The sequence below is a fragment of the Bacillus rossius genome, chromosome 10, assembly GCF_032445375.1.
Source record: "Bacillus rossius redtenbacheri isolate Brsri chromosome 10, Brsri_v3, whole genome shotgun sequence".
Classification (NCBI taxonomy): Eukaryota; Metazoa; Arthropoda; class Insecta; order Phasmatodea; family Bacillidae; genus Bacillus; species Bacillus rossius.
In genome coordinates this window covers 30,779,426-30,797,400 of record NC_086337.1, presented here as the reverse complement: position 1 = coordinate 30,797,400, position 17,975 = coordinate 30,779,426, and the positions used below count along the sequence as shown (strand labels likewise).

The following is a 17,975-nucleotide window of genomic DNA, read 5'->3' as shown; positions in this document are numbered from 1 at the left end:
AGGTAAGTACAACCTAAATGAAAACAGAAGACATAATGCTTTAGATTATTAGCTTCTGTATGTGGAACTAAATACGTTAAAACTGAAGATGTGGAAGTGATGTAACTGCACATGAAAGAATCTCCAAAGTGTAATCAGATCTAACAGATCTAACACACACAAAAAAAGTTAGAAAATCACAAAAAGCCAAAGTTTTTGCTACAAGTAAAATGAAGGTAGCAAATGGCATAGCTGACCTGATTATAATTAGTACACAAATTTTATACCTACATATATATCTTGAACGGTAGTTTATAGGGAAGATAAGACATACCTAAATATAATAATTTTTATAACGTATTCCTATTTAAGTTTAAAAAATACATGGTTTTCTTATTGGATTTATTCAACACAAATAGCAAAAAAGTTCAAAGTGATGACAATAATTACCAAACATCAATGTTGATTGATGATGCTTACTCTAAGCTAATGCTTTTCAGTTCTTGCCAAAGAACTATTTCACTTCAAGTGTTAGACCCAGTATTGCAATAAACTTCCCAACCATTTGGGGCATATTCGAGGCACTTATGGTTAAGTGTAAGGCCAGTTAGGCTATTAAAATGTAAAAATAACATCTCAGCAAGTATTCCAAACACAAAGATTGTGTGTTTGTATCAACCAACAACATGTAAGTAAAGCAACTTATCCTGATACTAACAAAAAAAATGTTACAGACCTTTAAATTTTTTCATTTATTATTTTTTCTCTGTGGAAATAGCTTTAGTATTATACATATAAATGAAATATTAAAAAAAAAAATACTAAAGCAAAAATTTTAAAGTTTTGCATTTACTGTAGGGACATAAGGCCAAATACAAAATAATGAAAGCTAATCATTTTAGAAATGTAATGAAAACATAATGTTTTCTGTAAGTCCAGTATTAAAAGAAGCAATGATTTAGGCCTGCATATTTATGTGCAGAAATAATATCATTTTTACCATGTTTAATATGAAATAATAATTGTCACACAAACACATACTAAAGAAAATTAATTATTTTTAAAAGTTATTTTATTGACTACCAAGTTAAACTAAAACTTACTTAACAACCGTGAACAAACAGCATCACAATAGTTGCTCCAATAGAGATGATTTTATGGTTACCTCACATATAGATTTACTAGACCTTCATTTTTATGGCAGCTCGCAGTTTAGCCGAACGACTCCGTGGGTTGGCCTCTACTTCATCGTCACTTGGAGTGAGAACGTGTTTATGCACAGGTTGCCAGCATGATTCAAACAAGCAGCTGACAGTCTCTTGGTCATGACATAAAGAGGGGTTTGAGTATCTGAGTGGAAGAGGGTTTACAGCATTCTCACTGACATTTCCTGACAAGTGTCTCTTGACTATGCGATCTTCCAGCGAATGAAACGTCAAAGTAACCAACCTACCCAGAGGTTTGAGATAAGCCTGGGCTATTATCATAGCATAGTTAAGTTCATTCACTTCGTTGTTGACGAATATTCTGAGTGCTTGGAAAGTTTTAGTCGCGGCGTGCGAGTGTCGCTGGAGCTTGTCTAGCCTGTGGTCTCCTCCGCACACGGCTGCCACCAACTCGGAGAGCTCCGACGTGGTTTCCAGCTTCTTGAAAGTGTACCTGGCCTCTATGACTGCACGCGCTATTTTCTTAGCTTTCTTCTCCTCGCCGTACACTTTGAATATCCTCGCCAGGTCCTCTTCGTCTGCCTGGGCCAGCACGTCCGCAGCCGTGGGCACGTCTCCACCGCGAGCACCGTCCATGCGCATGTCGAGGGGTCCGTTCTTGCTGATCGAAAAGCCCCTTTCCGCCACGTCAAACTGCATGGAGGAACAACCCAAGTCAAACAGGATCCCATCGACACAATTTTGTTCGATTCCGTGAGCCGAGAGCAGTTCTGGAACCTCACTGAACTTCCCAAGCAGGGGCACTACTTGACCTGGAAAACCTCTTGCGAGGTTTTGGGCAATGTCGTGAGCTACTGGATCCCTATCTAGCGTGATGAGAGTGATGTTAGGGGCAGACTGCAAAAGTTTCAGACTATGACCTCCTGCACCAAAAGTCATATCAATCAAAACCTGTCCAGATTCTGGCTGGAGGCTTTCAATGACCTCTTTAGCCATGACGGGAACGTGAAGCTCTTTATCCGAGGTTGTAGGGTGCACTGCTGGTACGGTCGATAACCTACAGCATACGTTCCGATACCAAGTTCTACAGCTACGGTGCAAATGCTTCAAGACAGCTGCCATTACTATTTGTTACCAGGGAACATTCTTTTAAAAAACCCCTTCTCCTCCTCTTCCAACGCTTTCAGGAACTCCGTGGACACTATAGTACCGCACTGCTCCGCCGTCAGACCCGTTGCCGAGGAACATGACGATCTCTGGTACCGTCGACCATGGTAGTTGTCTGCTAGTCTCTTCAGGCTCAAATAAATCTTCTCACACTCCACATCATCTGTCCGGGACACCTCGCCGGCACTGAATGCTACTTTCACTTGTTCACGAAGATGCTCTCCCAAGTCCCTAGAAATAAAATATTGAAATTCATCTCAAGTTAGTTTTACATGTAGGCAGTGGCGTAGCCAGGATTTGTGTATGGGGGGTGTTAAGAAGTATGCCCCCCCCCCCCCCCCCCCCCCCGTATTAAAGCGTGGGGTCCGGGGGTCCTCCCCCGAGAAAATTTGGATTTTAAGGTGTAAAATAGTGCTATTTTAGCAGTTTTCGGTACTTCAATTTAAATATTGTAATGGTAAAAGTTTTATTAGTTTTTAATATGAAATATGTTTGAGTGATTAATAAGAAATTAATTAATGATTTGATGCTAAGGGGGGGGTTTGAACCCCTAAAACCCCCCCCTGGCTACGCCCCTGCATGTAGGAGATAAAGAGGCAATCAATCATTATGAAAAAAAAAAAAAAAAAAACCATTCATACAGTGATTCATGCTTGAAAATAATTCTAGCTACTAATTTCTTCAGACTGAACCGGTCTATATAACAAACACTACGTACATAGTATAAAAAAATTTAACTCCAATAAAACCATCTTAAGAAAATACCACTTAAGAAAAGTTTCTCTGCAATAAGTTTAAATATTTAACATTGGACATATTTAAATACATATAACTTTAACAATCCAATAAAAATTTCCCAGTTTATAAATAAATCTAAATTTCTAAGTATCTAGAGAAACTTCTCAACAGGGATTTAGTGTGTGGGTGTATAATTTATTCACTATCACAATGTTATCAAAAATTCACATACCACACCTTATTATAAAAAAAAACATGTTTATGTATTATAACTTCCATTAGCCTCAGAATTGGCATAAACAAATGCCTGGATGTGGTTTTGTTTAGTAACTGTTGGGTTTGTATGTATTGTGTTTCATGATGATAAACTAACACTTTTTTCACAATCCATACCACCAACTGACAGTGAATCATCTGTATTGAAACTGATAAAAGTTATGAAGAAATTTTTTTGTAATTTAGGTATAGTATTTGATTTATTATCATTATATTTTTTTCAATTGGATATGAAAAATTAAAATTTGGCACAAAAATGGCAAAGCTTTGTTAAACCCTGCAATATAATTCAGACAGGGTTAAATGTTTAATTCAGATAGTATACTCAAAGATGAATTACAGCAAAAATTATTTTTTACATTTACAAATAGTTATTATTTTGGAACTATTCCCTTGTTTACATTATGCACATTTAACTTTTTTATAAATAATACTTTTATCATATATTCTCAGTGGTGAACACATGACTATCAAATTGTAATTCATACCAACAGAGCTCTAATTAAAAATATTTTGATATAACTGTGTTTAAACCTATCTATGATTTCTTATCGAGTTTATTGTGTAGAATATTAGTACTATGTTTTCTAACTTTTTTTTAAAATAGGCTTTCCCTTTATATTTTAATGCAAATTGGCTAAACAATTTTAATTTGGTGTCATCAGAAAACTATTTTGATTTTCAACTGCGCAGAAACGGAAGAAGTTTAGACCTGTATGGTAAAACAAAGAATTTTTACATATTGACATTTACAGTTACTTGAATACCTTGCTGAATGAAAGATTGCTCAGAGATTTTCCACTAACAGCAGCATGCATGTTAATGTTAAATCCCCTCTAAGTCATAGCTAGGTAATGAATTTTTACGTAATTTTTACATACCACTGACATCTGTTGTGACTAAAAAATGATGTAAGGATAAATGATATCATGGTGACATCGTACTGATATAATACCAAAATCATTTTCTTACTTACATTTGACGTAGAAATGATGTCATATTACACATTTAAAAACAAATTTTTAAGTTTTCACTTCTGTTGACAGTCCCCATGACTGACTATTATTTATTAATTTTTTTATGTTAAAGGTTATAACAAATTTTGCAAAAATTAAGTGAAAATCGTTTTAATTAAGGTGGTAGTTTTACTACCTATTGACCAAATTGGGGTTATGTTTTTCACGAAGAACAATATTTACCTTCCTTTTTTTGAGGCATCTAATGGCCAATTTTCCAATAGGTTAATGAAACGTCTGTAATGTTTAGCCATAAATCAACAATTACATTACCGTATATAAATAACTATAACGTCAAGATGCCAAAATCGCACACGATGCGCCCATGTTTATTACTTGAACACCAACCAAAACTATTTTAGAAATTTACCACAAATTTAATTTTTAAATCTTTATACGAATGTTTTTCAAAACGATTGACATTATTAAACAACTAATGTTGTTTTGGACTGATTTATCCTGGGTGAAATCATGTAATAATATTGAATGGAGAGCATAATTTTGACGGAATGGGATGTAAAGTTTTGGTGTTGGCACTTATTATCTAGTTTCTGATTCTTTTCCGAATGTTGTGTTTGCCGAGAGGTGGTGGCAGAGAAAGATTCTGCTGAAATGGCTGGTATGTTGAACGTTTCTTCGCGGAATCTACCAAAGACCGTCTTAAAAATAACTCTCAAAATTCTTGACGGCGAAGTTTCACAGGTACTTGAATTTACGTTTTGTTGAAGTAACATAAGTTATTCATAGATCGTGCCAGTGAACTAGACACGTTTTATTTCTCTAGTAATAGGTCGTATCCCTGGGATCAGCCTGTGGTGCGGGTGGAAAAAATAACATACATTGTTAAAAAAATGTGCATCTATTTTGGTAAATTTTTTATTTATTAATTAACCAGAAACATTGCACTTAAGCCTAAAAGGGAGTGAAAAACATATTACACATTTAACATATATATTTATTCATTATACATTAGAGGTATTTTAGAGAATGACCAGTTATCTGTGTTTCATTTATGTGGAAAGGTTTTCAAGAAATGAGACATATATAGCGCTATATATTAATCTATATACATACAGCTGCCACTGATACTTTTTAGCCAATTTTCTAATTTTATTTAAAGTTAATTGTCTTGATATTTTGTGGCAGATCATTGTATTAGTTTGGTTATATTAACTCAGATTCATTTTTGGTTGTAGTAAAGGTATTTGAGTAAATATTTCCAGCTTGCCATGAGTACAAATAACCTATGCTTGTTGTCTAAGTTGCATTTGAATGGGTAATTATTTACTTTCTAGAATGAATGTAAGGGATGTATGAATGAATGTAGGTATGTATAAATAATTTCTTAAAACATTTTATTGTTTTTACAAATAGTTTTCATTTGTTTTAGTCCCTAGGGATGGAATTTTATCATTAACTATTTAACTCAAATAGTATTGCTGATATATTTTCTTGATCATCTATTGGGTTATGTATACGTTGCGATGCCATAATACAATTGATTTCATCAATATGGAGGCTCTGACATCATTACCATCCCTGCATCCTTATGGGAATAGCATGGGAATATGGAGATTATAGGCATGGAACATTCACACACTTGTTTAGCTAACTTTCAAGTAGCCTATCATATTTACTATAGACTTAGTATGGAACATAATCATTCATATATTACCTACAGTATCTAATTCTGTATTCAATCCCACCTTGTTGTCAATTTATATAATTTAATTGTATATTTTTACTATGATTTAAACTTCCTAAGATGTAAAAGTATAACTCAGTCATACTGTTTCTAGTAGGGAATACAAGACTGAAGGTATATTTACTCTTGGTGCCCTAATGTAATTTCATACCATTTAAATTTTTTGGTAAATATTTACTTGGGCGGTATTTCCGAAAAAAAATGTTAAAAATCCGAAAATACCTTTATTTTATGCTCTTCAACGTCCTTTTCATTAAAAGTGGCGGAGGTAAGAAATTCCAAATACTTTAGGAGATATCGAATTTTTAAATTTCATCATATGTAGTTGAGCGGTATTTGCAAAACAAATGTTAAAAATCCGAAAATACCTTTATCATATGCTCTTCAACTTCCTCTTTTCATTAAAAGCGGCGGAGATAAGAAATTCCAAATACTTTAGGAGATATCGAATTTTTTAATTTTGCAATACAAGACCTGTGGAACCATTCGAGCGGCGCCATTTTTGTTATTTTTCCGTGTGTTCGTGAATACGTGAATCGTGAATGCGTAATTAATAAAATGGTTGATTAGGTCAGGTCAGTTACATTATTAATACTTTCAAACTAAGCCGACATTAAAAATTATTTTGTGAATTAATTTTAATGGCTGTTTAGTTATGAAATATTTATAATGTAACTGACCTGACCAAACAAACCCGGACAGAGGGTGAACAGTAAACTAAAATGGTCGATTAGGTCAGGTCAGTTACATTATAAATACTTTCAAACTAAGGTAATATTAAAAATAATGTGAATTAATTTTAATTATTCTTTAGTTTTAAATTATTTATAATGTAACTGACCTTACCTAACAAACCCGTAACAAAGGATGTACAGTAACAACTCACGTAAATTTTTTTGTTACTTATTACTTGCGCAACAATATCAAAATAACAAATAAGACTTTAAAATTAGAAACGTTAAAAACTCACCTAAGTTGGAGGCGGTAATTAAACACAGTTTTAAACAATAATTGAACTAAATAATCACGTATTAGTTCATTTGAATTCTGGCCTATCACGAACAATCACGTGACATCATTATCCAATAAAAAAAAATAGATACTCGTACGTAAACAAGAAACAATGGTGCACGCACGCCACAGGAATGCGCTGGTTTTGTGCTGAAATTTAAAAATTCAATATCTCCTAAAGTATTTGGAATTTCTAATCTCCGCCGCTTTTAATGAAAAGAGGAAGTTGAAGAGCATATAATAAAGGTATTTTCGGATTTTTAACATATTTTTTTTTGCAAATACCGCTCAACTACATAATGAAGAAATTTAAAAATTCGATATCTCCTAAAGTATTTGGAATTTCTAATCTCCGCCGCTTTTAATGAAAAGAGGAAGTTGAAAAGCATTAAATAAAAGTATTTTCGGATTTTTAACATTTTTTTTCGGAAATACCGCCCAAGTAAATATTTACCGTTATCTTTGTGAGAATTAGTACATTTTCATGATTTTAGAAAAGGCCTATTTTAGAAGTAGCTGACCTAACTCAACCAACCTTTCATTTTAGTTAGGATCACCTAGACGTGTTGAAAACGTAACTCCTGAGAAAAAAAAATAGATATTTGTAAAAATCTGTTTTAATGAATATTTTTACATAATATTTATGTTACTCAAATATACAACCAACCATTCAATTTATTTAGGACCACCGAAAAGTGCAAACACCTAGCCTCTTAAAAAAGTACCACTATGTACTAAAAACATTCCCTTTGCAGAAAATTACACAACACATGCTGTGCTACCGGCAATTTTAGTTTGCTCAGAATTTATCGGTTCGTCAGACCAGTGTGTTAAGTTTTCTAGTGGGTTAAAATTTCACAGGTACCGTTTCATAATAATTTTTTAAAGACGAAATGTCATTTGTATTTTTTTATTTTTCTAGAGCAGCTTATTCCCACTTGTTTCTTATACAATTGTTCTACATATTAATTTTTCTTTGGTATTCCTTATAAAAGTATATTGATGTTTGATAATCCAGCCAAATGGCTAATTCGCCATGGTCTTCGTCATGAAGATGCCAGATTAAAAGCCTTTCACTGTACTATTAAAGCTTACCATTACTTACACAGAAATTAACTAAGACGAAAAAAAATATCTGTAGTACAATTATTTTCGATGAAATATTTAAAATAAATATGCAATATCCACTCACAAATTCACATAACTGTTATTGCAAAACTTTTTAAAACACAATTTGTCACAAGCGTCAAAACACTAAATTTTTTTTCAAATGTTTACAATAATATTAATTTGATGGTCTATCCTTTAAGGGTTCTACTTCAGACTTATTACTTGAACAACACAAACAACAGTGAAAACAATGAACGACATAAAATAAAAAATATTTGGAAACATTTAAAACACTTTAAATTCTGTACGTCAAGACATGTAGGCTAATAAACACATTATTATAATTAAGGATAATAATTTTATTTATTCCATTGATATGAATAATTATTTCTGACTGCATGAAATAATCTATTTCCTGCTGGGATAAAAAGAATAGAGCCTGTTAGTAAATATCAGAATATTTAATGTGACAGGAATCAAAAGAACCTTGTGATATTTCTCTGTGCACATCAGCAGTCTTGAAAGGAAAGGAAAGGAAAGGAAAGGGAGCGTTCAAGTATTACGTAAAGAATTTGGGGGGAGGGGGGGGTCTTGTAAAACGTTACGATGCGTTACAGGGGAGGGAGGGGTGGTTTGACCTACGCGTTACGTCACATTGTTTTTTTTTTTTTTTTAACCCTTCAGAACGGTCACGTAGAGACAGATTCTTTCACACATTTTTTAAAACTTTTTTTTCTCAAAATTTCAAATGGCATGATAGCTTAATTTTTTTTTTTACCTCCACAAAATTGCTTCTGCTTGCTTTACAGGATTAGTGAATATTGTTTTTTTTAACTCCAAACGTAAAGCAATATATATCTACTTAATATATAAAATTCTCGTGTCACAGTTTTCGTTGCCATACTCCTCCGAAACGGCTTGACCGATTTTGATGAAATTTTTTGTGCTTATCCGGTATCTATGAGAATCGGCCAACATCTATTTTTCATCCCCCTAAATGTTAGGGGTAGTCCACCCCTAAATTTTTTTATTTTTAATTTCTATTTTTGGTAGGAAATCACCATGGCAACGGCTGTTGCTTTGTTGATGCTTCATTCGTTTCTATGGCAACGACTATTTCATTGATAGTGCAGTCCTCATCACCGTTGAAATTTTGCGGGTACTTTAAATATCAAAAATTGCCCCTTTTTTTTTCAAGTATATATATTTTACAAACTTGAAACTTCACAGTAATGTTCCTTATGTTACGCAGGATGACATTTTCCGAAAATTAGATCTAATGGGTGGTTAAAACCAGGCAACAGTGGGTACTTTGTCTGTATGAGAACAGGATTTTGCATTGTGTGGCATGTATTATGAGCGGCGCAAGAGTGATCTGCCTGTTGACTGCCGTAGCGAAGTACGGGTACATCAGTTTTATGTTGTGTGCATTTTTTCAAGTATATATATTTTACAGACTTGAAACTTGAAACTTCACAGTAATGTTCCTTATGTTACGCAGGATGACATTTTCCGAAAATTAGATCTAATGGGTGGTTAAAACCAGGCAACAGTGGGTACTTTGTCTGCATGAGAACAGGATTTTGCATTGTGTGGCATGTATTATGAGCGGCGCAAGAGTGATCTGCCTGTTGACTGCCGTAGCGAAGTACGGGTACATCAGTTTTATGTTGCGTGCACGAGTCGGGAAACCATCGGTACATTATACAGCATTGTAATAAATTTTCACGGAATTTTTTATTATTTACCATTACTGCAAATGGGAGATGTGGCTTAATGTTTTTCCATTAGTATAGCCGTGCGAAGCCGGGTCGGGCAGCTAGTATATATATATATTTATCAACAGCTGTGATAGCTTTTCTCGTCACTCCAGTAAAGTAGTTAAAACAAAAAATACCGCTATTCGGATGGCTTCGTTATACTTTGGTTGTCAACGTAGACTCCAATCGCCATATTAGAAATTATATAGGTATTGATATTCAAAATACACTGTTTTCTATGTGTGAGATTTTCTCTCATCACAACAGTAATGTTGTGGTACGAAAGACGAACGGTCTGAAAGGTTAATAAAAAAACTAGAGAATTAAAATCTCCCAAGTTGGCAACCCTTTTCGTTTATTTTTTATGGAGGATTCCCGATTGAATTGTTCGTATTTTGTTCTCCCAAGATGGCAACCCTTTTCGTTTATGTGCTCCAAGCACTCGACCGACTGTATGAAAATTGACAACTACGATGTTTCGGCGGAATATAGAAACCCTGAAGATAGCTTGTAGGATCCAGCAGACCCTAATATGGCGTGGTATAGCGCTCACGTCCGTGAATCGCAATATTTCTTGCAAGTTATTAAATGCGCGGATGAATCCTGCTGTTCCCGCTTGAGGAGTGTATTAAAATCTGTCTTTCCAGAAACTTTCCTGCAGCCACCCTGCCCAATCCTTCAAACCGCAAACAAGTTCGTGGTACCTAGTCAGATAGATAGAGGATCATGCAAGTTTTCGCCACTTCTTGTGAGGTTGTCTGTTGATCTGTCGCCTCCTCTAGAAGGTTTTAAGCAGATGCCTTACGATTTCTTTTTCCCATTAGTACTATCCGACCTAAAGAACCGAGTATGTTCAACCTGTGGGTTTTTTTTACATCCCACAAGAGTGTGCAAATGCACAATCGTTACATGCATGGCAAGACTGCCCAAGACCTTCGTGAAAGTCGAGTACGGCCACAGCGACTTGCTGCAAGAAGGGCAAATGAGCTTCTCTGCATTGTGCGTCGCTGTGAAGCATCGTCTGAGGATGCCGATTGGCTCGACGAAGACGAAGTTGATGCAAGCGGGTTAACAATTCCAGAACCCTCTTCGTCTGCTCTCCGGATGCCAGTAATGAAAGAATCTGAGCTGCTGGAAAACCCATGGACAGAGGAGCAGTAAAACTCCAATGAATTGTTTTTTTTACAATCTACTTATTTTAATTATGGCTAATTTTATTTTAAATGTTTTTCGTTTTCGTTCAATCGTATTCTTAAATAAGATTATATTTTGACAAATATATTTTATTGCAGTTAGTTTTATGTTTGTAATTGCATTGCCAAAGGTAAATATAATTATTAGAAATAAAATTTGTTATTTAATTTTAATAGCTTTATTAGTAAAATGCTAAAATAGGAGAATGCATGAGAATAACAATGGCGGATAAAGCAAAAAGTGTGTAAGGACAGAGCCAAGTCAGGAAAACGACGTAATTAAATGTATGATTGCTAAATGTATGATTGAGTAGTAAAAATTTATTAGGACAAAAAAAACATTAGAAAGCTCTTGCTTTTAAAAACAAGACATTTCAAATGTTAATAAATAACATTAACGCGATTAAAACAATAACAAAGGTATTTTAGTGACTTATTCCGGTACGTTACGCCACATAATTGTGACTTTTAGGTAAAAATGGTCACTTGGGGTTACGTAACGTTTTACCAGGGCGGAGGGGGGGTACAGAAAAATGTTACGGCGCGTTACATGGGGGGGAGGGGGGGTCAAAAATATCAAAAAATTGCGTTACGTAATACTTGAACGCTCCCAAACCAACTGTTTGGCTTGAGTCAGTCTCACACAAGTAGCAATGTTGTAATTCAGGAATATCATTTGATCACTCATGTGGTAACTTAATCATGTCCCAGCTTTTTAAAATTGCATTCCATAAAACACCGTGTTCCTTGTGGTTTTGTTTAATTTTTATTTTTATTTTTAATATAATGTCATCAGCCTTACAAAATTCATGTATTTGTTCGAGATTAGCACTCTCTACAAGTAGCTATTTCAGGCTCTTCAACCAAAATCTTTCTCTTTGATTTGACATTTTTTTATTTTAACAATTTTCTTAAGTATTACCTGCTGTAGTTTAAATCAATTTCTTTATGCATAGACTTCTTTTTTTTTATATATAGAACAAACCTCATTGATTTTTCCTACATTTACTTAAATTACTTTCATGTGCTCTGTTTTCGTACCTGATGGTGACAAAAGAAAGTAAAACTCAATTTGTTCTTTCCATTTTCCTGTGTCAGAATTAGTGTGATTGTTTATATTGAAGCACCTGTTTCAGCACTAGTTGTTTGTGACATTACACATCAAAATTTCATTGAAATATGCCGCAGCATTGTAAACTACATATCTTGTGCCTGTCCCCGCAGTGGTGTATCCAAATTAATATTCCGACGTAGAAGCCATTTCGTTACAGTATAACCTCATTAATAAAAACCCCGTTAATACAAAACTCTTATTAATACAAAGTGTTTCCACAGTCCCTACAAAGTACATAACAGTTATAGTGCTAAGTAATTTGTTTCATACAAAAGTATGATTATTATGTAATACAATGTGTGTTTGTTCCAATGGTTAATAATTACAATTATTCAAGGGTGGTACAAATAGCCCATAATAATGTAAAGAATCCAGTGAATTGTCAACTAATAATACTAATGACATTGTGTGGTTTGGTGTAGGTTGGTGGAAAAAGCTTAGAAATTACCCATTCATTCAAATTGATGGTATATAATTTTGTAGTTATATAGTATAGTCTAAACGTTAGCTTTTAGAAACTATAGAGCAGAACAAAATATTTTTTAGCCACAGGTGTAGCCATCCTAAAAAAAAGTATATTTGTTGTAACAAATTGGGTGCAAGTTTTCTTAAAAATATTCTATTTTTTAGGTGTGTTATATATGTACTAAATAAGATAAATAATTTCAACTTTATTTGAATTTGATTTAGATGTTATATAAAAATTGTGATTAAATTTTTGATAGTTTGGTTAATGCAAACCTTGTTATTGCAAAGTGGCAAAATTGTGGTTCCTTCAGGTTTGTGTTATTGAGGTTTGATTGTAATAGGATCGTGTAATTTTGACCACATGCTGTCGATGTTCTCAGCTAGCAGGCAGCTGCTCGACTAAACTCCCTCCACTTCCTTACATCTCGTGACCACCTGGTGACAGTGGAGTCTGCACAATTTCTTTTGCCTCTTTTTGCATTATAACAAGATTTAAAAGCGGGAGAAAATATGATTTAACTATGTCTTAACTATGTCTTGTAATGCCAAAACTTTGGATGAATAGCTCAAAATTGAAACTATTGAAAAAAATTAGGTAATTGTTCCATACCTACTACGTGTCCAAGTTTATCCCTTGATCTCGAAGGCATGATCCTGTATGATTGATCAATAAAAAAAAAATCATGGTACATGATGCTTGCTGTTTTAACTAAGTACATCAAAAGATCTAGGACATAAAAATATTACAATAAAAATAATGTTAGGAAGCAAAAAAAATCATTCAGCTGATTTTTATTTGATCTGATAATATTATCATAATTCATTGTTACATCACAATTTTGGTTATATTCAGGATCTTTCAATGTACTAAATTAAAACAGGAAGCATCATGTACCATACTATCAATGTATTCAGAATTATGCCATTAGGATCAAGGGATAGACTTGGATACGCGATACAAAATATTTACCAAAAATTAATATTTACAACATGCCAGGGACTAGCCACCTTGGTAAATAACTAAAATTAATTGCATTAGTTGGATTTTGGTTGAACTCATGATTCCCAAATTAACGAAATTGAAATCCAAATTTGGAAGAAAAATAAATCAAGTGCTGAGATTATAATATAATTTTTTTTTACTTTGTGTTGGAGGTTTTGGGGGAAAGTAAGGGTGCTTAATATTTACTATTGAAAAGAAAAGTTTACATGAAATACTTGATTACAAATGGATTTATTTAATTTTTATTTAGTTTTCCTAGAAATGTTTTTTGGGAAGGGGGTGAAAATTGTGCCCTATTGGCCATCCACTCCCTTGTGGTTAAATGCTCTGTGTGGTTGGATCTTTTAGTAAAATATTATTTTGGCTTATTTGAAAATATTTGCATTATTTTATTTGTGCATGTGTTGGTAGACAAAGGTTTAGATGAGCTTAAAGCAGTATTATATATTTTGGAATGTTTTCTAGGTAACATTGAAAAAGAGGACGTTTCACCAAGGTAAGAGAGAACTGCTGAAATATGTTTTAGAAATAGAAGTAAGGCTGCATGTCAGTAAATATAGTAGACGTGAACAATTTTTGCTCATTTGACTAGTATGTGTAATGCTTACCACAAGTAAGATGGAGCTCTGAATTTGCAACTAACATGTGTGCATATTCATGCCATTTTAAAATTTGTGAACATGGTTGAACTAACCATTGACATGACACTAAGTTTACCAATGCTTTATTTAGGCCTACATCTTATTACATAAGAAATTAACCACCATGAACATTTTTTTTGTATGTGGAGATGAGATAGTGGTCTGGTTTTAGAATCATTAAATTTTTATTAACTTACGTTGAGTGGGGGTGATGCAGTTGAACTTTGTGGAGACGAAGGGAGACGAAGAATCATTTATCTATGATTTGGTTTTGTGTGATGGCAATTTTTACATCTGCTATGCATGTTGTAATGTGAAACAGACTTGTACAGTAAGTTGTATAGCATGTACAATATTATGACAAACTTAATCTTGCAGAACTTGGGTATGTATTATCAGTAAAAATAAATTTATATTGTAATTGTTTTTACATGCTTTATATTAGCTTCACCTGTATGTTTGTCTGTCCGTCTGTAACTCTGTCTGTCCGTCTGTAACTCTTTCGACTAAGAGTGAGTGACTCATCACTGTAAAATGTCCCACCCATTTCATTACGTTCGTTAGCCGAGCAGTCTAAGGCGCGCGACTTCTGTGATGTCAGCTTTCGGATTCAAAGATCGTGGGTTCTACTCCAGGCCACGCCGAAAAAAATTTTTTTTTTCCGGTAAATTCTAAGATTATATCCATACATCTAACTGTAAATGATTCGGAGAGACTTTACCATTTCTTTGTGACGTTGCAACTCCAAATAGTTATCTCAGATGGTAATAGGTAGTGTCGGTAACTCATTTACCTATGATAATTATACATAAATATAGTTTAAAAAAACTTAAAAAAAACATGCTTTTAAAGAATATCAAACTAAAAAGTTAAAAATAAATATAGTTTAAAAAACTAAAAAAACATGCTTTTAAAGAATATCAAACTAAAAAGTTAAAAATAAATATAGTTAAAAAAACTAAAGAAACATGCTTTTAAAGATTATCAAACTAAAAAGTAAAAAATAATTTTAAAATTTAATTTATGACAATAGTATATAAGCAATACTAGTATAAATGAGAAAAAAGCTTGAGGCGCTTTGTGCCATATTTTTTGTATATTAAGTGCCCCATGCTTTTTTCTCATTTATACTAGTATTGCTTATATACTATTGTCATAAATTAAATTTTAAAATTATTTTTTACTTTTTAGTTTGATAATCTTTAAAAGCATGTTTCTTTAGTTTTTTTTAACTATATTTATTGTGATTATGTAGTGCATGTTTATGCCTTATGCATGCACTCTTTTTAGCTATGCTGTTTAATGTGAAGCATTAAAATAACTTTGAAATATTGTTCGCAACACTTTGGTGTACTTATCTCTTAACATGCTCTAGTTGGTTTGTTGATAAGTGGAGTGACTTAAAGTTCTCACATTATCTTCTCTCAGTTTGATTGACTTCTAGACCAGACAGTTCTGAAGAATGGAATAAAGAGTGTCTGGATAGCACTAAATTAAAAAATCAGTTTTATTTGGAACATGTCAGTTTATTTCAATAACTAAAATCCAAAATTTTCTTGCTGTAGACTTTCATGTTATGTTTATCATCTTAAGGCTAAGATCCTGAGTTTCTTCCGAGCGCGCAGAGAAAGAACACAACGCACGTAGTTCCAAAAATCCTCGAGAGAGCACTAGCTGTACGGATGAGTGATGGAGTGGTCCTTTTTTTGTTTGTCGATGAGAAATAAAGAGGGGAGGGTGGAGGAGTAGGAGGAGAGAAGGCGCTTTTCTCAGAATTCCGTATCGCCCAGTGGTGTCTCATGTTCTTCGATGAGCTGTAAAGGGGGGGGGGGGGGGGGGGGGGAAGGCTGCCAACTGCCAACTGCCTGCCTCGGAGAGCAGTAAGATTTCCGCTCAGTCTTCTCTTTCAATTCTCCCCAGACTTCATCAACTGTTTGCCCCTCAAAGCGCGTAAGAGAATATATATTACTGTTAACGGTACATTTCAATTCTAAACCCGTAAGTAACAGTGTGCAACTCAGCAGAATTATAATAAATTTTGACATATACGATACATATGGGTGATTGCCAAAATAAGGTACCTAAACTATGTATGGTTTGAAAAAAAAAATTATTATAGTTTATACACCTAAAAAGATTCTTAAATATTCCCCTGGTTGCTCCAAATTCAGTACAATAAGTGGTCAAGATCGATAAATTAAATTGAATTAATAAAACGTAAATAGAATTTTGGGGCTGTCCACGGAGTGGACTCTACTGTCCACCGAGTGGACAAATTTAACCTTACCATTGATTTTGGTACTTTTTTTAGTGCGTGGTTATGTACACAGAGTCTGTAAATCTTGATAATTTTTCCAGTTAAAACTCGTAACATAGTTCTCTCTTTTTTTTTAAGATTTCTCAGTTTTAAAACTGTCTTTTATTTGGTCACGGATATCTTCAGCAAAAAAAAAAAAAATTTCTTTTTAAATTCTTCTGAATTAGTGTTGTTATTACTAAATAACCTTTCCACTCTCTTCCTAGGGGTTAGAGTATCAGCATTAGGTTGTAATGATCGTATCTGCATTAGGTTGTAATGATCGTATTCTCTTTATTCTTTTTTTGTATCTATCAAGTTTTCTTCGTAGTCTCTCATTGTCCTTTTTCAACTTCCGTTTTTCTTCTTACATTTTCTTCCTGTTTTTCCTTGAACACTTTTTTCCACATTCAACTCTGCAAGTTGAGGGTACTACAGCATCTGAAACTTCTGGTGGCATGTCAGGAGAATTAATTTTTAATTCTTCTTCAGTTTCTTTCACTTTTTTTTTCTCTTTTCGTTGATGTCGTTTCTGGTCTCTCCATTCTTTCCTGACTGATCGTTCATCCCTTTCACTCATATTCAAAATTAATGTTTTCCTCATGTGGTATCTTTCCCTTTTTCTTCTTCATACTTTCTTGGGTTGTTAGTTAAACTTTCTCTAGCCTTTCTCATGCTGACCTTTTTCTGTTCCCTTCGTTTTTTGATCTTATCAGCCAAATTTGAAGTTTTCTTTTTTATGGGAGCCATTATTCTGCAAGATAAATACAAAATCTATCAGAACGTTTATTGGGCTCTGTTGTAATGATAAAACATCTGAAAGAGTAAAATTAATGCTTTTTTTAATGAGGATAGACAGACCATAGCCGTGCTGCATGAACATTTGTCAAAGCAGAAAATAATCAATTCAGCAGAATGCAAGGTAAATTATTATTAACAATTAAGGTATTACAAAATCATGTACCTGTGACAATATTTAAATTGTCAAATATCTTTCTACACAGTATACTGGATCTAATGAATGTAACAAACACAGTACTTAGTGCAGCTGTATGGTAATTTTCATAATTAATGTATAAATTTCATCAATGATTAAGTACATAAATATGTTATGGTCTGTTAATAGGCCTATGCTGCAATGTCAGCAGTTCTGGTACTCGAAATAGCACTAACACTTCCATACAGTTCTCATTAATTCAACTCTGGAAATATTTCACTACGTGTACAATGATGTCCCCTCCGTAGCCTGTGAATTCCACGGAGGGGACAGAAACTGTACTTTTGTTTTCTAGTCCTTTAATTTTTAAGGTTATAATATCACTGCACTTGTAA

At 33.6% G+C, this 17,975-nt stretch overlaps 2 protein-coding genes across 2 annotated transcripts in view; one reads left to right on the top strand and one right to left on the bottom strand.

The window, feature by feature from the left end:
• Nucleotides 1-1,036: 1,036 nt before the first annotated feature.
• Nucleotides 1,037-2,409, bottom strand: LOC134535902 (probable methyltransferase-like protein 15 homolog). The gene has a single exon (XM_063375273.1). The coding sequence runs from the start codon at nt 2,265-2,267 to the stop codon at nt 1,161-1,163; it is 1,107 nt and encodes a 368-aa protein (XP_063231343.1). The 5' UTR covers nt 2,268-2,409; the 3' UTR covers nt 1,037-1,160.
• A 2,480-nt stretch (nt 2,410-4,889) lies between these two features.
• Nucleotides 4,890-17,975, top strand: part of LOC134535901 (dihydrolipoyllysine-residue succinyltransferase component of 2-oxoglutarate dehydrogenase complex, mitochondrial) — a 90,605-nt gene continuing 77,519 nt past the window's right edge. The window contains exons 1-2 of the mRNA XM_063375272.1: nt 4,890-5,044; nt 14,172-14,202. Coding sequence (XP_063231342.1) covers nt 4,955-5,044; nt 14,172-14,202 — 121 coding nt within the window. The 5' untranslated portion in view covers nt 4,890-4,954. The remainder of the gene's footprint in view (nt 5,045-14,171; nt 14,203-17,975) is intronic.

What these genes read in the sequence shown, in the direction of transcription:
- LOC134535902 (XM_063375273.1), bottom strand. Translation starts at nt 2,267, where the DNA reads ATGGCAGCTGTCTTGAAGCATTTGCACCGTAGCTGTAGAACTTGGTAT.